At 43.1% G+C, this 17,234-nt stretch overlaps 1 protein-coding gene across 1 annotated transcript in view; it reads right to left on the bottom strand.

Moving 5' to 3' along the window:
• The window catches only part of LOC138785399 (clustered mitochondria protein homolog), a 44,276-nt gene extending 29,385 nt beyond the window's left edge, over positions 1-14,891 (bottom strand). Inside the window, exons 1-7 of the mRNA XM_069961317.1 lie at positions 14,771-14,891; positions 7,565-7,689; positions 4,851-5,022; positions 4,532-4,675; positions 4,278-4,441; positions 3,956-4,110; positions 1,847-1,972 (exon numbers count right to left, since the gene is read on the bottom strand). Coding sequence (XP_069817418.1) covers positions 1,847-1,972; positions 3,956-4,110; positions 4,278-4,441; positions 4,532-4,675; positions 4,851-5,022; positions 7,565-7,689; positions 14,771-14,885 — 1,001 coding nt within the window. The 5' untranslated portion in view covers positions 14,886-14,891. The remainder of the gene's footprint in view (positions 1-1,846; positions 1,973-3,955; positions 4,111-4,277; positions 4,442-4,531; positions 4,676-4,850; positions 5,023-7,564; positions 7,690-14,770) is intronic.
• Between the last annotated feature and the right edge of the window lie 2,343 nt (positions 14,892-17,234).

The raw sequence follows: 17,234 nt of genomic DNA, 5'->3' as shown, positions 1-17,234 counted from the left end.
TGTGTAACTCCTGCATTGCCGGGAGCTGGGAAGCAATTGGGTGTGTCACACAAAAGCAGAAACCAGGCCCAGTTCACACCAGGCTACTGCACATTCCTAACATGGACTTCCTTTCTTGGGGTGGTGTTCATTAGTGCCAGTTTAACAATGGGGTTGGATCTTTTTTATGACTGCATGTGAGGATACCTTCAGCCTTCTTGCAGTTTTCCAGATTGGCTGTCTTTCATGCCTTAAAGTTCTTGCCGTAATGTGGATTACAACAGTAGTTCAATATGGCTAAACTCTGTAAGAAACTATGTACCAATCCTATCTCTTCACAACACAACTTATCTGGTCCTAAACACAATATGAAGGAAATAAATTCCACATTCAACTTTTAACTATCCAAATACCTGTTAACTGAAAACCAGTAAACACAAGCACTTCATGAAGCTGATTGAGAGAATGCCAAGAGTGTGGAACGCTGTTTCCAAAGCAAAAAGGGGGCTACTTTGAAGAATCTAAATTATAAAACATAGTCTGGTTTCTACCTGTCGTTATAATTTTCAAAATCGAAATTAGCCGTATATGTGATATGATATAAAGCAAGTTTGCAATTTATATTAATTATTATTTTTTAGTACAGCTGTTGAGACCCCCATCAATTGTTAAAATGAGGGGCAGTAGCACTCTTTTTAGAGTCCTAATCTAAACCAACAGTAGATGTGATATAAAGCATGTTTGCAATTTACATTATTTTCTTTTTAGTTAACATGCTTTAAAACAAAGCTATACTTACTAGTATCCAGGTTCAGTCTCCTGAAAGCAGATTTTTGCACTCACGGCCAGTACAAATTGACTACCTTCTCTGTAAGCACAGATGACCGGGACTTCCTGCATTTGGTCTCTTTTTCTCAACTAGCACAAGCCCAAAAAAGCTGCCTTCAGGAGAATGGACCTGGATACAAGTAAGTATAGCTTTGTTTTAAGGCATTTAAACTAACTATTAAAAGAAGAGTGCCACTTCCCATTATGTTATAATTAGATGGGGATCTCAATGGCGGCCCCGATTGATCACAATTTCTGACATGTTGCAACAACAGATCAGAAGGTAAATAAGTTTAGGTACACGTCAACACTTTTTCATTCGCTACTTAATTTGATTACTTTACTGTTTTGAGGTCTTCAATATAAAGCTTCAATGCACAGAAAAAAAAACATGGAATAAATCTGTTTAATTATTACAATGTATGTGCTTTTAAGGTTGGTGTTTCTGGTTTAGCGATATGCTGTACTTGTAGCTGGGTATTTAAAGGGGTTATCCAGCATGGGGGAACTTTTTGGGGGGGACCGGGGAGGAGGTGGCTGAAATAAAAGACGTCCACTCACCTCCCCGGTTCCAGCGGCGGGTCACTCATCGCAGCGCTCCGGTCCCCGGTTCCCGGCCGCTTCCTGGTCTCTGACACCGCCCGAGATGCTACGTCTCAGGGCCGCTCAGCCACCCAGTGAAGGAGGCGGGATCCGTTTGAAGTCCGCTCGGATCCCGCCTCCTTCACTGAGTGGCTGAGCGGTCCTGAGACGTAGCGTCTCGGGCGGCGTCAGACACCAGGAAGTGGCCGGGAACCAGGCACCGGAGCGCCACGATGAGTGACACGCCCCTGGAACCGGGGAGGTGAGTGGACGTCTTTTATTTCAGCCACCTCCTCCCCGGTCCCCCCCCAGGCTGGATAACCCCTTTAAGGTGGTATATGTGAAAGCTTTGTAAGCTTTACAAGCAGTGAGTTTTTGATGATGGAATGCTACTCCAATATTTCATATGACGATGTACATTTATGTGAATAATAATTTATTTGTCGTTGCATTTTACCTCTTTTTTTGCAGATTGGAAAAGTTCTTCTTGAAAGCTGGGCTGACCTGGTTCAGCAGTTCTACAATATTGTGGCTCAAGTGGCTCGGTGAAGCTGGTTTTGGATTAAATACCTCAGCTGTTGATCTTAAAAAAAAAAAAAAAAAAAAAAAAAAAGCAAAGTAATGGATATTTGTATTTTAAGAAACACTCTGGAGACAAAAAGTAGCCAAATATCGGCATGGAGCACAGTTTGGCCATATGTATAACACTAATTTAAGCATAGAAAAATTAAGAAAAATAAAATAAAGCGAGTATGTTGCAAAACTACTTGCGATCACAACTGTTGGTTTCTTTAAAATAAGATTTGTGACAGATACACTTCAAAGCCACTCTGTACCCACAATCTGCCCCCCCTTCCCCAACCAATTGTACCGTCGGATAGCTGCTTTTAATCCAAGATCTGTCCTGGGATCCGTTCGGCAGGTGGTGCAGTTATCGTCCTAAAGAACTGCAGTGTCCCAGAACATGCTGTCTGTTTCTCACTTTAAGTTACTTTTATTGCTACAGCCATGCCTGTCCTGGAAACTATATGCACTGCAACTGTTTACTGTGTAATCCCTATTACTCTCAGGTTCTTGTGTATATCTTGCATGTATAACTTTGTGCAGTGGTATGCAAAGGCTGGTGATCACGTGACCGTGCCCTGTAACCATGGTTCCTCCAACGGCCGTCGAGCTGTGGCCAGGGGTTACCATGTAACTTCCTCTTGCAAGTCAGTCTATTCCCTACCACAAAGGGGATAGGTTGTGTCTGTCCTCTCTCCCTGCTAAGAGAGAGGCCTGCGTGTGCTCTGCTGCTCCAGTCCACTGGCTGTGTTCCTGTCTCAAGTCTCAAGATTCTCATCTGGGTGTCGTTCTTCAGTCATTCCTCTCATCATCATCTCCTCTAATCCTCAACAGCAAGTATTTCATTCAAGTCTCATTCCACCCAGCATCTCCACTTCAGTTTCACTACCACTCCCATCATTCAGCACGCTACTCTCTCAGCCTATTGCAGCATCACCCATTACTCTGCTTTATTCAAGTTTGCCTTATTCCCGGTTGCATCCGGAGAGACTGTTGCTACTAGTTACCACCGTTACAATAAATATACAACTACCGTTGTTTCTGAACCTTGGCATTGGTGTGATAATTGGTGCCCTGACTAAGGACAACGAGGAATCGCATGCCCAGTATTCCCGCATGGTCAGGAGCCCGGTTTCCAGCTGTATCACCCTCGTGCCTACACAGTGACAACCCTATACCCTACAGCTGCCCCGGTTCCTGCCTGTTAGCACCATCTACACTGCGGAGTGGCCCCTAGGGGCCTGGGGCATCGCAGAACAACTTTTAAACTTGCAGCCCTGTGTCAAATTGGTGTGGCCTAGAGTGTCTGTACTCTAGGCCAGCACTGCCTCTCTGTCCCTCCTCATCATTAGGAATGCCCCAGGCAGGATTTATCCTATTCATCACTTGTCTGAACACTGCACATGTGTTGAATCATTAAGGCACCTGTGCAGTGTTGGGCTGGGTTCACACTATGTATAATATACAGCCTCAAATATACGTAGTGTGAACTCAGCCTTGATGTGTAAGTGATGAATAGGAGAAATTCTGCCCGGGACATTGCTAATAATGAAGAAGGCGGGGAGGAGGGATAGAGAGGTGGTGCAGGCCTAGGGCAAAGACACTATAGGCCATGCCAATTTGACACAGGGCTGCAAGTTTAAAAGTTTCTTTTTAGGACAATAACTGTATCACCTGCCGAACAGACCTAAGGACAGATCTTGGATTAAAAGCAGCTATTTGATGGTACAACGGTTTGGGGGGGGCAGATTGTGGATACAGAGTCACTTTAAGCCTTCTTTCACATTGCTAGTAATAAAGGTCATGTGAAAGCCAACTCTCTATATACCGGTAATGTGGAGGATACACTCAGTTCTCCTCTGGTGTGCAATGCCAATATAATACCCCTAATAAATTCTTCATAAGGAATCTAAAGGAAACATTTATAGAAATTATTTGCTTTTCCCATGTACTTTGGAGACCCCAGACACTTACAAGTATGACCAGTGATCCCAGTACTTACTGGTTAATGTAGAAGCCCCTGTTGGAAGAAGTGATATTAATGTGGTGGTCTTCCATAGTCACTACAGTTAGGTACAGGAGATCACCATGCATTTTTCTATTGCCTGGAGGGGGATTCCAGCCACTCATAATCAATGATTTCAGACATTGTGGAGTCTGCAGGGAAGATATTAACCAATAAGAAGAAAGTCAGCACATTTCAGAAAGTCCGCATTTAAATGAGGATCATTGTTTCTGTAAATCTCATAGTGAATAATGTCCATTAGTAGTTCATGAAAAATGGACAGAAGTACTTGGATAATAAGAATAGGAAGGAAGGCTACCTTATTGTCAATGCTGATTGGCTGAAGAGGTTGCAATGGCCGCTCCATACTTCCTGGAAGAATATATTCTGGTGGAGAACAGTCTATGGCCTCCAGCCCTTGTTCTGTAGATGATCGCTTCTTCTTCTTCCCATTATTTCCATTGTTTTCAGAATTGGAGGAATCTAGAACGGTAGAAACCCATTATTTTCTATAAATCTCTTCAATTAGCATAAAGAATACATAGGAAAATTTTAAAACTAAAGGATTGATACCTCCAATGTCGCCTTCTGAGATGCTGCTGAGGAAGGATAGTGAACTGCAATCCACTCCATTGTAGGCATCTGTAAGGTCAAGGCTTTTCAGCAAGTCCCGGAAATGGCGTATATGGATTCTTGCTTCTCTGATGGTATATGGTTCTTTACACAAAAAAAAAAAATAATAGAATTTGAGGTAGTAATAAATGAATATGCTCCTGTTCTATTTGCTTGACCACTGTTCAGTCAATTCCCCAAATAAAGGAGCATTAATGCTTAATAATCCGTATTAATCATAAGCATATATTATCTAGGGATATACAGAACTCATACTTACCCTCAACAACCTTCAAAACACAACCTTCTTTCAGTCCCTCAACAGACTTCAGCTCGGAAAAGTTGTCCAGGACATTCCCATCAAACTGCAGGGAAAAGCAGGTTCTATGGCAGGAATCTTCATGTTCCATCAACACCTGGATAATCTCCTGAACCAGTTCTTTGGGCGATACCTGTGCACATAAAATGCAGCATAATATTCCAGGCTAAGGATAACTGAGTAGATAGATAGTAAGGGCCTATAACACAAAGCGATAATCAGGCCGATTTGGCAGATTATCGCTCTACGTAATAAAGACAACGATCAACGGCTGATCGTGTCTTTTGGTCCTGCCTAAAAATCATCACCCGCCAACTGCACGTTGCCATGTGTAATATCGATGCGTGGCCGACAGCTGATGACTGTGTAAAAAAAATAATACACTTTATACATATCTGTCCATGCTCCTGTTGTTCTTCTTGTTTCTGTTCACTTCACCCGCCACTGAAGCTTCTACACTGGTCTTTGAAGTGACAGGCCACTCAGCCAATCGTTGGCCAGGGCGCGTCCCATCTAAGCCAGTGATAGGCTGAGCGGCCTGTCACTTCAGAGACTGGCTCTGAAGATGCAGCGGTGGTTGCGGGTAGTAGGCAGAAGCGAGAAAAACAACAGGAGCATGGGAAGGTAACGTATATACTTTATTATTTACTATTTACAGCAAGGGCTACATGGACATCGCTAAAGGTATATATATGTGGTGGTCTACGGCTGTCTTGCTTGCCCTACTCGGCCAGTGATGGTATCTGTCATGATGCCAGTGTTAGTCCCGCACACACGTGTGATGTTGGTACCTGCTTTTTTGTACGGCCGGTAGTATGTTCCCCAAAATGGTCAGTAACCTTTCCGGTTGCTGTGGGTACCTTGGGCTCTTCTCATGGCAACTTAGAGTGGCAACTGACCCACCCGGATTGTCGGTACCACCACCCACAGAAGGGGGAAAAATAACCCAAGGGGTGCGGTAGTGTGTGTGTACAGGTCTAGGTGCGAGCAGAGATAGACAGAGTCCCGTGCGTTTGGTATAAAAATAGAACAACTTTACTGTAAAGCAAGAGAACAGTACACGTTTCACAGACGATAATCTTGTTACAGACTCCAGTGCGTAACTTAGTGCTTGAGAAGAGTAGAAGTAGTAGTTGTAGTGCCTTGTAGAAGGTGGAGAGAAGAGGAGAGGAGTTTGCCAGAGAAGCCTTGTGCCCAGTGTAGCCTTGTACTCTGCTGGAACCTTGGTAGATATCGTTGTAGTGAAGTGATATTCTTGTTTAGACAACTGTCTTACCAGACTGTGAGAATAAAAGCTTTGTGTAAGTTCCTTCAGCTGGGGATTTGAAAAGACATTTCTCCTCCTTCTTGTAGAGTTTTCCTCCTGTTTCTTACAGGGTTTTGAAAAAAAGAAAATAGTCCCTCAGCAATGGCCCTGTGGTTCCTGGCGTGGGCTAGGGTGTTCCTTGGTGGCTGCTCTCCCCTACTGTTGGCTTAACACTGCATAGTGTAAGTAGTAGTTACTTTAGAAGAAAGTCTTCTTTGCATCTGTCCTTAGTTCTTCTCAGAAGTCCTGGCAAAAGCCAGGCCCTGGCTTAACTTAAGCAGGAACTGTTTTGTTCATGTCCTCTCTCTCTCTCTGGGAAACTAAGTAAAACTGAACAGCACTTCCTCCACCAGTGAAACTCCTCCTACAGGGGACTTTGTGTACCTTCTTGTGAGTTATGGGTCTGAGTGTATGTGAGAAAGAGGCTAGAGAGGATAGGTTAAAAGGAAAGAGCACACACATATATATATATATATATATATATATATATATATATACACACACACACACACACACACACACACAGCTCTTGCTGCACATTATCAAGCTGTGTAATGGGCTTAGTAAGCAAGCACTGATCTAGCAGATCGGCGCTCAAATTGTGAACCATGTAATACGGTCCTTAGAAGATGTATCTTGTTTCACTGCTATGGGCAAGGACTCCAGTTTCCATTCACTGAGTTCAAGGAAATTGGAAAAACCCAACAACCTTGCTTATGACTAATGTGCAGTGACAACCTTGCGCCTGCTATTTTGTGCTTGCTTAATGATCATAAGTTTTATATAGTTCTCTTTACTTTCCTAGGAAATGTGAGTTTCAGATGGCCTATAGCTATATATTACAACAAATGTAACGGAAGTATCAATACCTATAATAAAATAAAAATTACCAAATTAGTATTAAAAAAAAAAAAGGTTTTATATGTACATAGATATCACATACATACAGTACTGATTCTACAAAGAAAGAATGCAACTGTTAGAGCTCAAGCCACGTGCTCGGCTTCTGGCTCTGCCGGAGTGTGTGGCCGGGCTTGTGAAGACGCCAACGGCATCCCTGGTAACCACTCAGGCCAGTTGCTGGGGGTGCGTCGATGACGTCCCTATCAGCCAGCCTACTTCTATATAGCTGTGATATAGGCAAACACTATGGGGGAGATTTATCAAACATGGTGTAAAGTGAGACTAGCTCAGTTGCCCCCAGCAACCAATCAGATTCCACCTTTCATTCCTCACAGACTCTTTGGAAAATGAAAGGTGGAATCTGATTGATTGCTAGTGGCAACTGAGCCAGTTTCACTTTACACCATGTTTGATAAATCTCCCCCTATATGTGAACACTTACAAAAAAAAACTAATCAAAACTCACCTGTATTTCAATACTGTCTCCTCCAGGTAGTTGAACAGTCAGATAAAACAGATCCTGAGATCTCGCTGTGTCTCCTGCCGGGGTTATACTGCTCTTGACTTTTCCACTTGGCACTTTGGCAGTATCTGTAATGGTAATATATTTAAAACCAAGGTTTTTATTCCTCAGAGACGGCACAATGTAATAATAATAATGCTCCCGCCTCTACGCTCCTGTCAGATATGCGGAAAAAAACGGACACAGATTGCGATACGGATGCCATAACGGGCATTTTTTCATGGGTCAGAGCTAGATAGCAAACTTTAATTCACGGAGCTTTAAGGGATATTCCACTCAAACATGCTGGCCATGGTCTAACAATTCATTAACAATCCATTCCATATTTGTTATTATCTATTCAGCCCTACTCCTAGTTTTGAGCTACTGCTTTCTGCTAAAGACACAAAAAACTGTGTGTGAGCTGTTCTCTTTGTCTCCCCTCCTCCCCCTCCCTTCTGAGACGGCTGATGTAAGCAAGTCCCTGACTGGCTGTATCTGCAACATTGTAGCATCTTTGTAATGCCAGGAGGGTTAATTACAGTGAGTTCACTAGCAACTTGACCACAGATTAACCCTCCCAGCATTACAAAGAAGCTACAAAGTTGCAGATAAAGCCACTCAGGGACTTGTTTACATCAGCTGTCTCAGAAGGGGGGAGGAGGGGGAGATGGAGAGAATAGCTCACACAGATTTTTGTGTCTTTAGTAGAGATGAGCGAACCGGGTTCGGGTTCGAGTCGATCCAAACCCGAATGTTCGGTATTTGATTAGCGGGGGCTGCTGAACTTGGATAAAGCTCTAAGGTTGTCTGGAAAACATGGATACAGCCAATGACTATATCCATGATTTCCACATAGCCTTAGGGCTTTATCCAAGTTCAGCAGCCACCGCTAATCAAATGCCGAACGTTCGAGTTCGGATTGATTTGAACCCGAACCTGGTTCGCTCATCTCTAGTCTTTAGCAGAAAGCAGCAGCTCAGAACTGGGGGAAGTAGACTGAATAAATAATAGCAAGTATGGAAGAAATTGTTAGTCTCACCATGGGTAGCAACATTATCAAAAGTTATGTTTGAGTGGAATACCCCTTTAAAAATCACTAAACGTGAATAAGGTCTCAGTCTTTTGGAATATTAAATTGTCACTGTCGTTATGACTTTCAAAGTCTAAATCAACAGTGAATGTGAAATAGAGCAAGTTTGCAATTTACATTCATTATTTTTTTTTTTTAGTTATCATGAAAAACACAGCACTTTCTGTTTTCTGACTCTTTTTTTTCTCACAAAACAGAAAACAGGAAGTCCTGTGTATCCCAGGCCATCTGAGCGCTCACAGGGAGAAGACAGTCATGTGATTGTCGGACAAATTGAGCCGTGACTTTCTGTACTGGCCGGAATTCCTGTGTTTAGTCTGTTTTTTTCAACCAGCACAAGTCAGAAAATCTGCCTGCTGTAGACTGGACCTGGATTTCTGGTAAGTACAGCTTTGTTTTACAGCACGATAACAAAAAAAAAAAATAATATTGTAAATTGCAAACTTGCTTTATATCACATCTACTGTTGATTTAGATTTTGAAAGTTATAACGACAGTGACACTTTAAATCAGAAACCTAAGGGAAAGTGGAGCATGTATTTGGAGAGCTGCTTTATACAGAGCCCATGGTATCATCCAGACATGACATCTGCAGAGAGAAGACTCCAAGATTAATGCTAATAGAAAGGGATTGCTACATTCCTACATCTCAGCCCCTGCAGGTAAATAGCTGCGATGTATGCTGACTGACACCATACCTCTTATTCAGACCCTCTAGCAAAGTATCTGGCAGATGTAGGACGTTGTCTCATATATAGCGCCTTGTCAAATATTTAAGCCTGAGAATAGTTATCTTGCAACAAGATACATATAGGGTGAAACGTGGCAAAACGCAGCGGGGGGGGGGGGGGGGGGGTTGGGGGGAGAATCTATCATTGCATAGAAACAGATTTTTTGTGAACATTCGTTGTTCATTTTTGAGCAAACAGCAACTTTTTTGGCTTTCACACCACTTAAAGGGATACTCCAGGGGAAATTTATTACTCCAGCGGAAATTTATTCAATTTATTATCAACTGGTGTCAAAAACTGCCATATGTGTCCACACTCTGGAAGTTCTATGGTACAGTATGTGTCCTATTACCGACATTACCCCGAGATTATATAGAGCTGTAACATTGCCTCCAAGAATGTAAATTAAAGGAAATGGACTTTGCCCTCTGACTTTTAATACAACATCTATAAAATTCCATCCACAGGTAAAGATAGAATAAGAGAAGGGTTTTATGATACCTATATAAAAGTCCCTACATTATAGGGAGGTCTTCCCTTCCAGGTATATAGCTCTTACAATTGTCCAGTAACTCAGAACATTTTTTAACCCATTGATTAAACCAATCAAAGTCATTTCAGGGCAAGGCCCTCTATATATTAGAGATAAGCGAGTATTAAAATGCTCGGGGGCTCGATGCTCGATACAAATATTTCCAGATGCTCGAGTGCTGGTTTCGAGTAACGAACCCGTATTGAAGTCAATGGCAAACTTGGGACCAAAACTCTGCACAGGGAAGGTTGCCTGAAAACCTCAGAAAATGATGGAAACAACACGAAAATGGACAGGAAACAGTGAGGATAGGTAAAGCTGAACTACAGATCCCAGCCAGCTAAAAGAATGTCAGCAACAGGACAAATTGAATACTGACTCCTGCACTACAAGTCCAAGCCAACAGCCAAGAGTAGCAAAAAAAATATGTTTTAAAAATGTTAAGCCCGGTTGGGTTCTTTGTGTCTTTTCCTGCCTAACCACACACTAATTCCCTGCCTAACACTCTCCCTGACAGACAGCAGCTCTCTCCCTAACCTCATCCAGCCTGCGTCTGAAGCGAGCATTGAAGGACCGGATTCTTATATGCCCAGGTCATCTGATCTGGCCAGCCAATCGCTGCTATCGACATGTAGGGTTCCCACGCGATGCTACGAGCTCCCAAAGCCTCTCCTGCATGATGATTGGCTGAAAAACAGCCGCCAAACATGCAGGAAAAGGAAGATGCCATTGCTTGAAGCATCGCGAGATGCTCGTCCGAGTAACGAACACCATCAAGCATGCTCGCTCCTCTCTAATTTAATCAAAGTCATTTCAGGGCCAGGCCCCATATACTGTATATATATTATCAAAGTCAATTCAGGGCCAGGCCCCATATATATATTATCAAAGTCATTTCAGGGCCAGGCCCCATAAATATATTATCAAAGTCATTTCAGGGCCAGGCCCCATATACTGTATATATATTATCAAAGTCATTTCAGGGCCAGGCCCCATATATATATTATCAAAGTCATTTCAGGGCCAGGCCCCATATATATATTATCAAAGTCATTTCAGGGCCAGGCCCCATATATATATTATCAAAGTCATTTCAGGGCCAGGCCCATATATATATTCTCAAAGTCATTTCAGGGCCAGGCCCCATAAATATATTATCAAAGTCATTTCAGGGCCAGGCCCCATAATCGGCACATGTTTTGTGAGAACCTCTTTACATGCTCACAACAAACACAGTTCTAGTCAGGCAAAATGCTGTGAATTCATTGGTTTTATCTTAACATGGGGCTAAAGTGAATGAACAGAAACTAAACACAACAGAAGCAATAGTGACTTGCATATTCATATATTGTGTATATACGGATTGTGCAAGGAAGGAGGGTAAAAGGCCTAAAGCCCCTATTACACAGGCTGATCCGGGAGAGCAACCGAGCACCGGCCTGTCAGATCAGCGCTCACTGCCGGCGCTATTACGCGCTCAGACAGAGAGCAGGTAAGAGTGGGGGGAATGCAGGGAGCTGCGGGAGGGGCTCCCTGGTTGATCTTTAGATGGTCCGGGGAGCCCATAGGAGATAGCGGTGGTCTGCTAAGCCCAGCTGTATGTGAAACCAGTCATCACATGGATACACTTTAATAGATGACATTTAATAAACAGCAGGCTGTTCTTGTACAAGAAATGTAATACAATCAGCAAAGACATCATTGTATATATGTACACTATAATAGCTGGCACTTTGCTGTAGTTGCTCGCCATTCCTTGGGGTGGAGGGTCAGTTGTGACAGCTGATGCTGAGTTCTCTATAGAGCATGCCCCACCAGTCCCTTCCCTCTCTACACTTATGGCTCCAGGGAGGTGGCATGTTATCAAAGATCAATGGATGTAACTTGTAAGGCTATGTTCCCACTACGTATTGATAAGCGCTAACAACGGCCTTTGTTGTAAAACAACGTCCAAAATTAATGATCATGAACATTTCATTCTGGCTGTTGTTTCACAATAACGGCCGTTGTTATTGCTTATTACTACGTTGTGGGAACATAGCCTAAAACTTGTAAGCGCACTGTTCTAACCCTGATTGGTGTTCGGTGTTGGGATGGGTACAGTGGTCTTTCTATGTCATGTCCCTGCACTTTATTGTGCATTTCACCAAAAAAAAGTTCTTTCAAAATCAGAAAGTGCCCAACAATTCTAATTTACTTCTAAAAAATCTCAAGTACTTATCAGCTACTGTATGTCCTGCAGGAAGTATTCTCTCCAGTCTGACAAAGTGCTCTCTGCTGCCACCTCTGTTTGTAAAAGACACTGCCCAGAGCAGTAGCAACTCCTCATAGAAAACTTCACCTGCTCTCCAGACTGGAAAGAATACACCACTTCCTGCAGGACATATAGCAGCTAAGAAGTACTGGAAGGATTGAGATTTTTTAATAGAAGTCAATTACAAATCTCTGGAAGTTTCTGGCACCAGTTGATTTGACAGATTTTTTTTTTGTGAACAACCCCTTTAAGACAGATAGATAGTGAGTCTACTAGATGCAAGAACTGAAGAAGTGCTCTGTGTGATCAGTGCCGCTGAGTTTACACATTATGGAGGGGATTTGTTGCAAAAATTTCACTTGCTCAGATGTATTGAACAGATTTTTTTTTGTAGAATTTTCTACAACGGATCTGCTGTGTGTGAACTTACTCTAATAATAGGGCAATAATAACCTGCAATAGAGTGTATTTACAGAACAGGAAGTCCACATGATACTGGAATAAGGTCTATTTATCATTGAGTTTATATAGAATATTTATATCCTGTATAGATACACGAGATTTATCAAACATGGTGTAAAGTGAAACTGGCCCAGTTGCCCCTAGCAACCAATCAGATTCCACCTTTCATTCCTCACAGACTCTTTGGAATCTGATTGGTTGCTAGGGGCAACTGAGCCAGTTTCACTTTACACCATGTTTGATAAATCTCCCCCACTGTGTATATGTATATAGTAAATGTTCGTACGAACATGACGCTAAGTCTTCGTGTTCGCTGATCACATACAATTTGTTCGATGTTCGGAATGGTTATAACGATCATTTTCAAACATACTCAAACTTGGGAACATACGCAACTGCATAATTTACGTTTTGCGCCTGATAATCCGTAGGCATGTGCGTAACTCTAGAGTGAAAAGTACGCAATCTGCGTAATTTACACTTTAATCATCTGTATGCATGTGCGTAGACCGGGACGTTCGCTTCTACTGTACATTCGTATAGGAACACAAACTGATCACGATATTTTTTTTTTTAATGTTCGTGTTTGGGATCGGAACCAAACATCGGAATATTTGTTCATCACTACTTGTAAGTTGGAAACTTTACCATAACTTTTAAGAAAATGAGTATAGTGTGACGCCAAAGTCTGGAATAGATGCAGTAGTGTTCCAGACGTAGTGTTGTGTATCCTGCCCTGTGTCCCAGTGTTACCGACCATAGTGACTAGTGCTGGAGCCACAGGCAGAGGTGACCTTGGGAGGTTTGTACACACATCCATGTGGTCAGTGACCAGCATTGTATATACATCACCTAAAGAACATTCAGGACTGGCCTGGCGTTCAGATGCATCATCTCATGTATGATAAAGTATGGAAGGATCTGATCATATAAGAGGTGATGTCAGGAAGGGGCAGACATATACAATACTTACTGATTCCCTATGAAACATAGAAGATTGTGGCATAAGAACACCCCCTGCCCTTACATTATATTCTTCGTATGGTTATCTCAGGATATATATATATATATTGGAAGAATGCCGCAGCACTCCTGGGATAGAATTTAACACATGTTTATTTCCCCAAACTGCAATGTTTCGTTCTGCGGTGTGTGTGTGTATATATATATATAATATATATATATATATATATATATACACCGGTTTACATTCAGCTACTGTACATTTACCACCTCTGCTGGAAGTTTGTTCCAAGCATCTACTACTCTGTGGAGTGACAGCTCATGGCACAGCAGTGCATTTCTGTACAATATACAGTGATACTATGTGTAATATACAGTGATACTATGTGTAATATACAGTGATACTATGTGTAATATAATATACAGTGATACTATGTGTAATATAATATACAGTCATACTATGTGTAATATAATATACAGTCATACTATGTGTAATATACCGTGATACTATGTGTAATATACAGTGATGCTATGAATAATATAATATACAGTGATACGATGTATAATATACAGTGATGCTAAGTATAATATACAGTCATACTATGTGTAATATACAGTGATACTATGTATAATATACAGTGATATGTGTAATATACAGTGATGCTATGTGTAATATACAGTCATACTATGTGTAATATACAGTGGCACTATGTGTAATATACAGTGATATGTGTAATATACAGTGGTACTATGTATAATATACAGTGATATGTATAATATACAGTGATGCTATGTGTAATATACAGTGATGCTATGTGTAATATACAGTGATGCTAGGTATAATATACAGTCATACTATGTGTAATATACAGTGATACGTGTAATATACAGTGATGCTATGTGTAATATACAGTGATGCTATGTATAATATACAGTGCTGCTAGGTATAATATACAGTCATACTATGTGTAATATACAGTGATGCTATGTGTAATATACAGTCATACTATGTGTAATATACAGTCATACTATGTGTAATATACAGTGCTGCTAGGTATAATATACAGTTATACTATGTATAATAGAGTGTCAGCTCCTATGATGCCACCAACCAGTGTGATATAGTTATACCCACCCGCTGCTTGGCTTTCCTTGGCTTCTTCTGCATCGTGTGGAGCAGGGACAGACAGCCCGGGTGTGTGGCTCTCGGTTCGGCTCACCATGCTGTCAGCTCCGGTAACGCGGTCCATGGATCTCAGCGCAGGCATCAGTGTGTACAGGGATTTACACAGAGGTCACCGCAGCCTGTACCGGAGGAGGCGCTGCCTCCCATATATGGTCATTCTGTCCTTTTACGGAGGAGAACTGGTGAGGCTGGCCAATCAGAGAGGGGGGCGCGGTTTACGGTCAGCACGAGTTTTACTATCTCATTGATGGTGTAGAGGTGACACGGTGCCCGGCAAGGACACTGCTGGCCACACAGCGGGCCACGTGACCTCTACCTGCCGGCTCACCCGCCGTCTGTGCCCGGATGTGGGGGGCTGCTGGGGTCACCTAGAACCATAGAGTCATGATGCAAGAGGCTGAAACCGACAGTGTCACATGTGTTTCCGGAATCCTGCCCTCACTATGGTGTGACGGGTCATCTGCAGGAAATACACCGGCACAGAAGCACAAGGAGCCAGATGTGCGACCAGGAGTCAGATTTACTAACGTGTTTGCGCCTAGACGCAAAATATGGCGCATTCCTGCTTCTTAGGAGACAAATGCACTAAGAAGCACCTGACAAGGGGGCGTGGTTTAGCAGAAGGGGCGTGGCTTCTGAAATATTTTGATTCACAATACTTGTGGATAGTTACCCAACCTATAGGTGATGTCAATGTGTGCAACAGTGTCAATATGCAGCTCCACATTTATTATACTGTATATCAGTCACTATCATAAACTTGGTGCATCTTGAGTGCCTGGTCTAAACTTACACTCAGGATGAATACAGAGTGTAATGGTGCGTTTACACAGTACGTTTATTGTTCGAATTTTCGCGATAACGATCGCATATGTAAACACAGCGAACGATCAAGCGACGAGCGAGAAATAGTTCTTTGTGATCTTTCAACATGTTCTCAGATAATCGTTGGTCGTTCGCTAAAAAAAAATTCGCAGATCGCTTCGTGGAAACAGTCTTTCAAAGATTCACCCTAATGTGTGAGATGGGCTTAAGCGATCCTAAAAACAATCACAATAACGATTTTTCTACGGAATTTTCTAACGATTTATTCGTCTAAACGCTGTTCGTTATAAAAAACAAATTGTCGATTGGGCAAATTATCGCTCCGTGTAAATGGACCATTAGTGTCAATCACTTGTTGCAGGGAACAGCAAAGTGGGTGAATAATCCGGATTGAGTACTGACATGTGAATGAGGATATAGCAGATTGGTGCTCGTTTATCCAGAATATTGGGCACGCCCGCCTCAGTCCGTGAGCACGTGCGAGCTGCGGAATGCGTGATGGGTTATCAGTCGCCATTCCAGGGCCGTTTCTAGGTAATTTGAACTACAGGGCGAATCTTGCTAAAAGCGCCTGTATGTAGCATGTCCCCTGTATGTAGCATCCTCTGCTACCTGCTTTTCCTCCATATAGTAGTAATGTCCCCTGCTGTGCCTCCATATAGTAATAATCCCCCCTGTGCTGTCCCCACAGTAATAATCCCCCCTGTGCTCTGTCCCCACAGTAATAATCCCCCGTGCTCTGTCCCCACAGTAATAATCCCCCCTGTGCTTGCCCCCCCCAGTAATAATCCCCCCCTGTGCTCTGTCCCCACAGTAATAATCCCCCCTGTGCTCTGTCCCCACAGTAATAATCCCCCTGTGCTTGCCCCCCCAGTAATAATCCCCCCGATGCTCTTTCCCCACAGTAATAATCCCCCCTGTGCTCTGTCCCCACAGTAATAATCCCCCCTGTGCTCTGTCCCCACAGTAATAATCCCCCCTGTGCTTGCCCCCCCAGTAATAATCCCCCCTGTGCTCTGTCCCCACAGTAATAATCCCCCCTGTGCCCCCCCAGTAATAATCCCCCCTGTGCTCTGTCCCCACAGTAATAATCCCCCTGTGCCCACCCCCCCTCAGTAATAATCCCCCCGATGCTCTTTCCCCACAGTAATAATCCCCCCTGAACTCTGTCCCCCCCCAGTAATAATCCCCCTGTGCTCTGTCCCCACAGTAATAATCCCCCCTGTGCTCTGTCCCCACAGTAATAATCCCCCTGTGCTTGCCCCCCCAGTAATAATCCCCCCGATGCTCTTTCCCCACAGTAATAATCCCCCCTGTGCTCTGTCCCCACAGTAATAATCCCCCCTGTGCTCTGTCCCCACAGTAATAATCCCCCCTGTGCTCTGTCCCCACAGTAATAAGACCCCCCTGTGCTCTGTCCCCACAGTAATAATCCCCCCTGTGCCCCCCCAGTAATAATCCCCCCTGAACTCTGTCCCCCCCCAGTAATAATCCCCCTGTGCTCTGTCCCCACAGTAATAATCCCCCTGTGCTCTGTCCCCACAGTAATAATCCCCCCTGTGCTCTGTCCCCACAGTAATAATCCCCC

This window comes from Dendropsophus ebraccatus, chromosome 3 (assembly GCF_027789765.1).
Source record: "Dendropsophus ebraccatus isolate aDenEbr1 chromosome 3, aDenEbr1.pat, whole genome shotgun sequence".
In the NCBI taxonomy this organism is placed as follows: Eukaryota; Metazoa; Chordata; class Amphibia; order Anura; family Hylidae; genus Dendropsophus; species Dendropsophus ebraccatus.
This window is presented reverse-complemented; position numbering and strand designations above follow the sequence as displayed.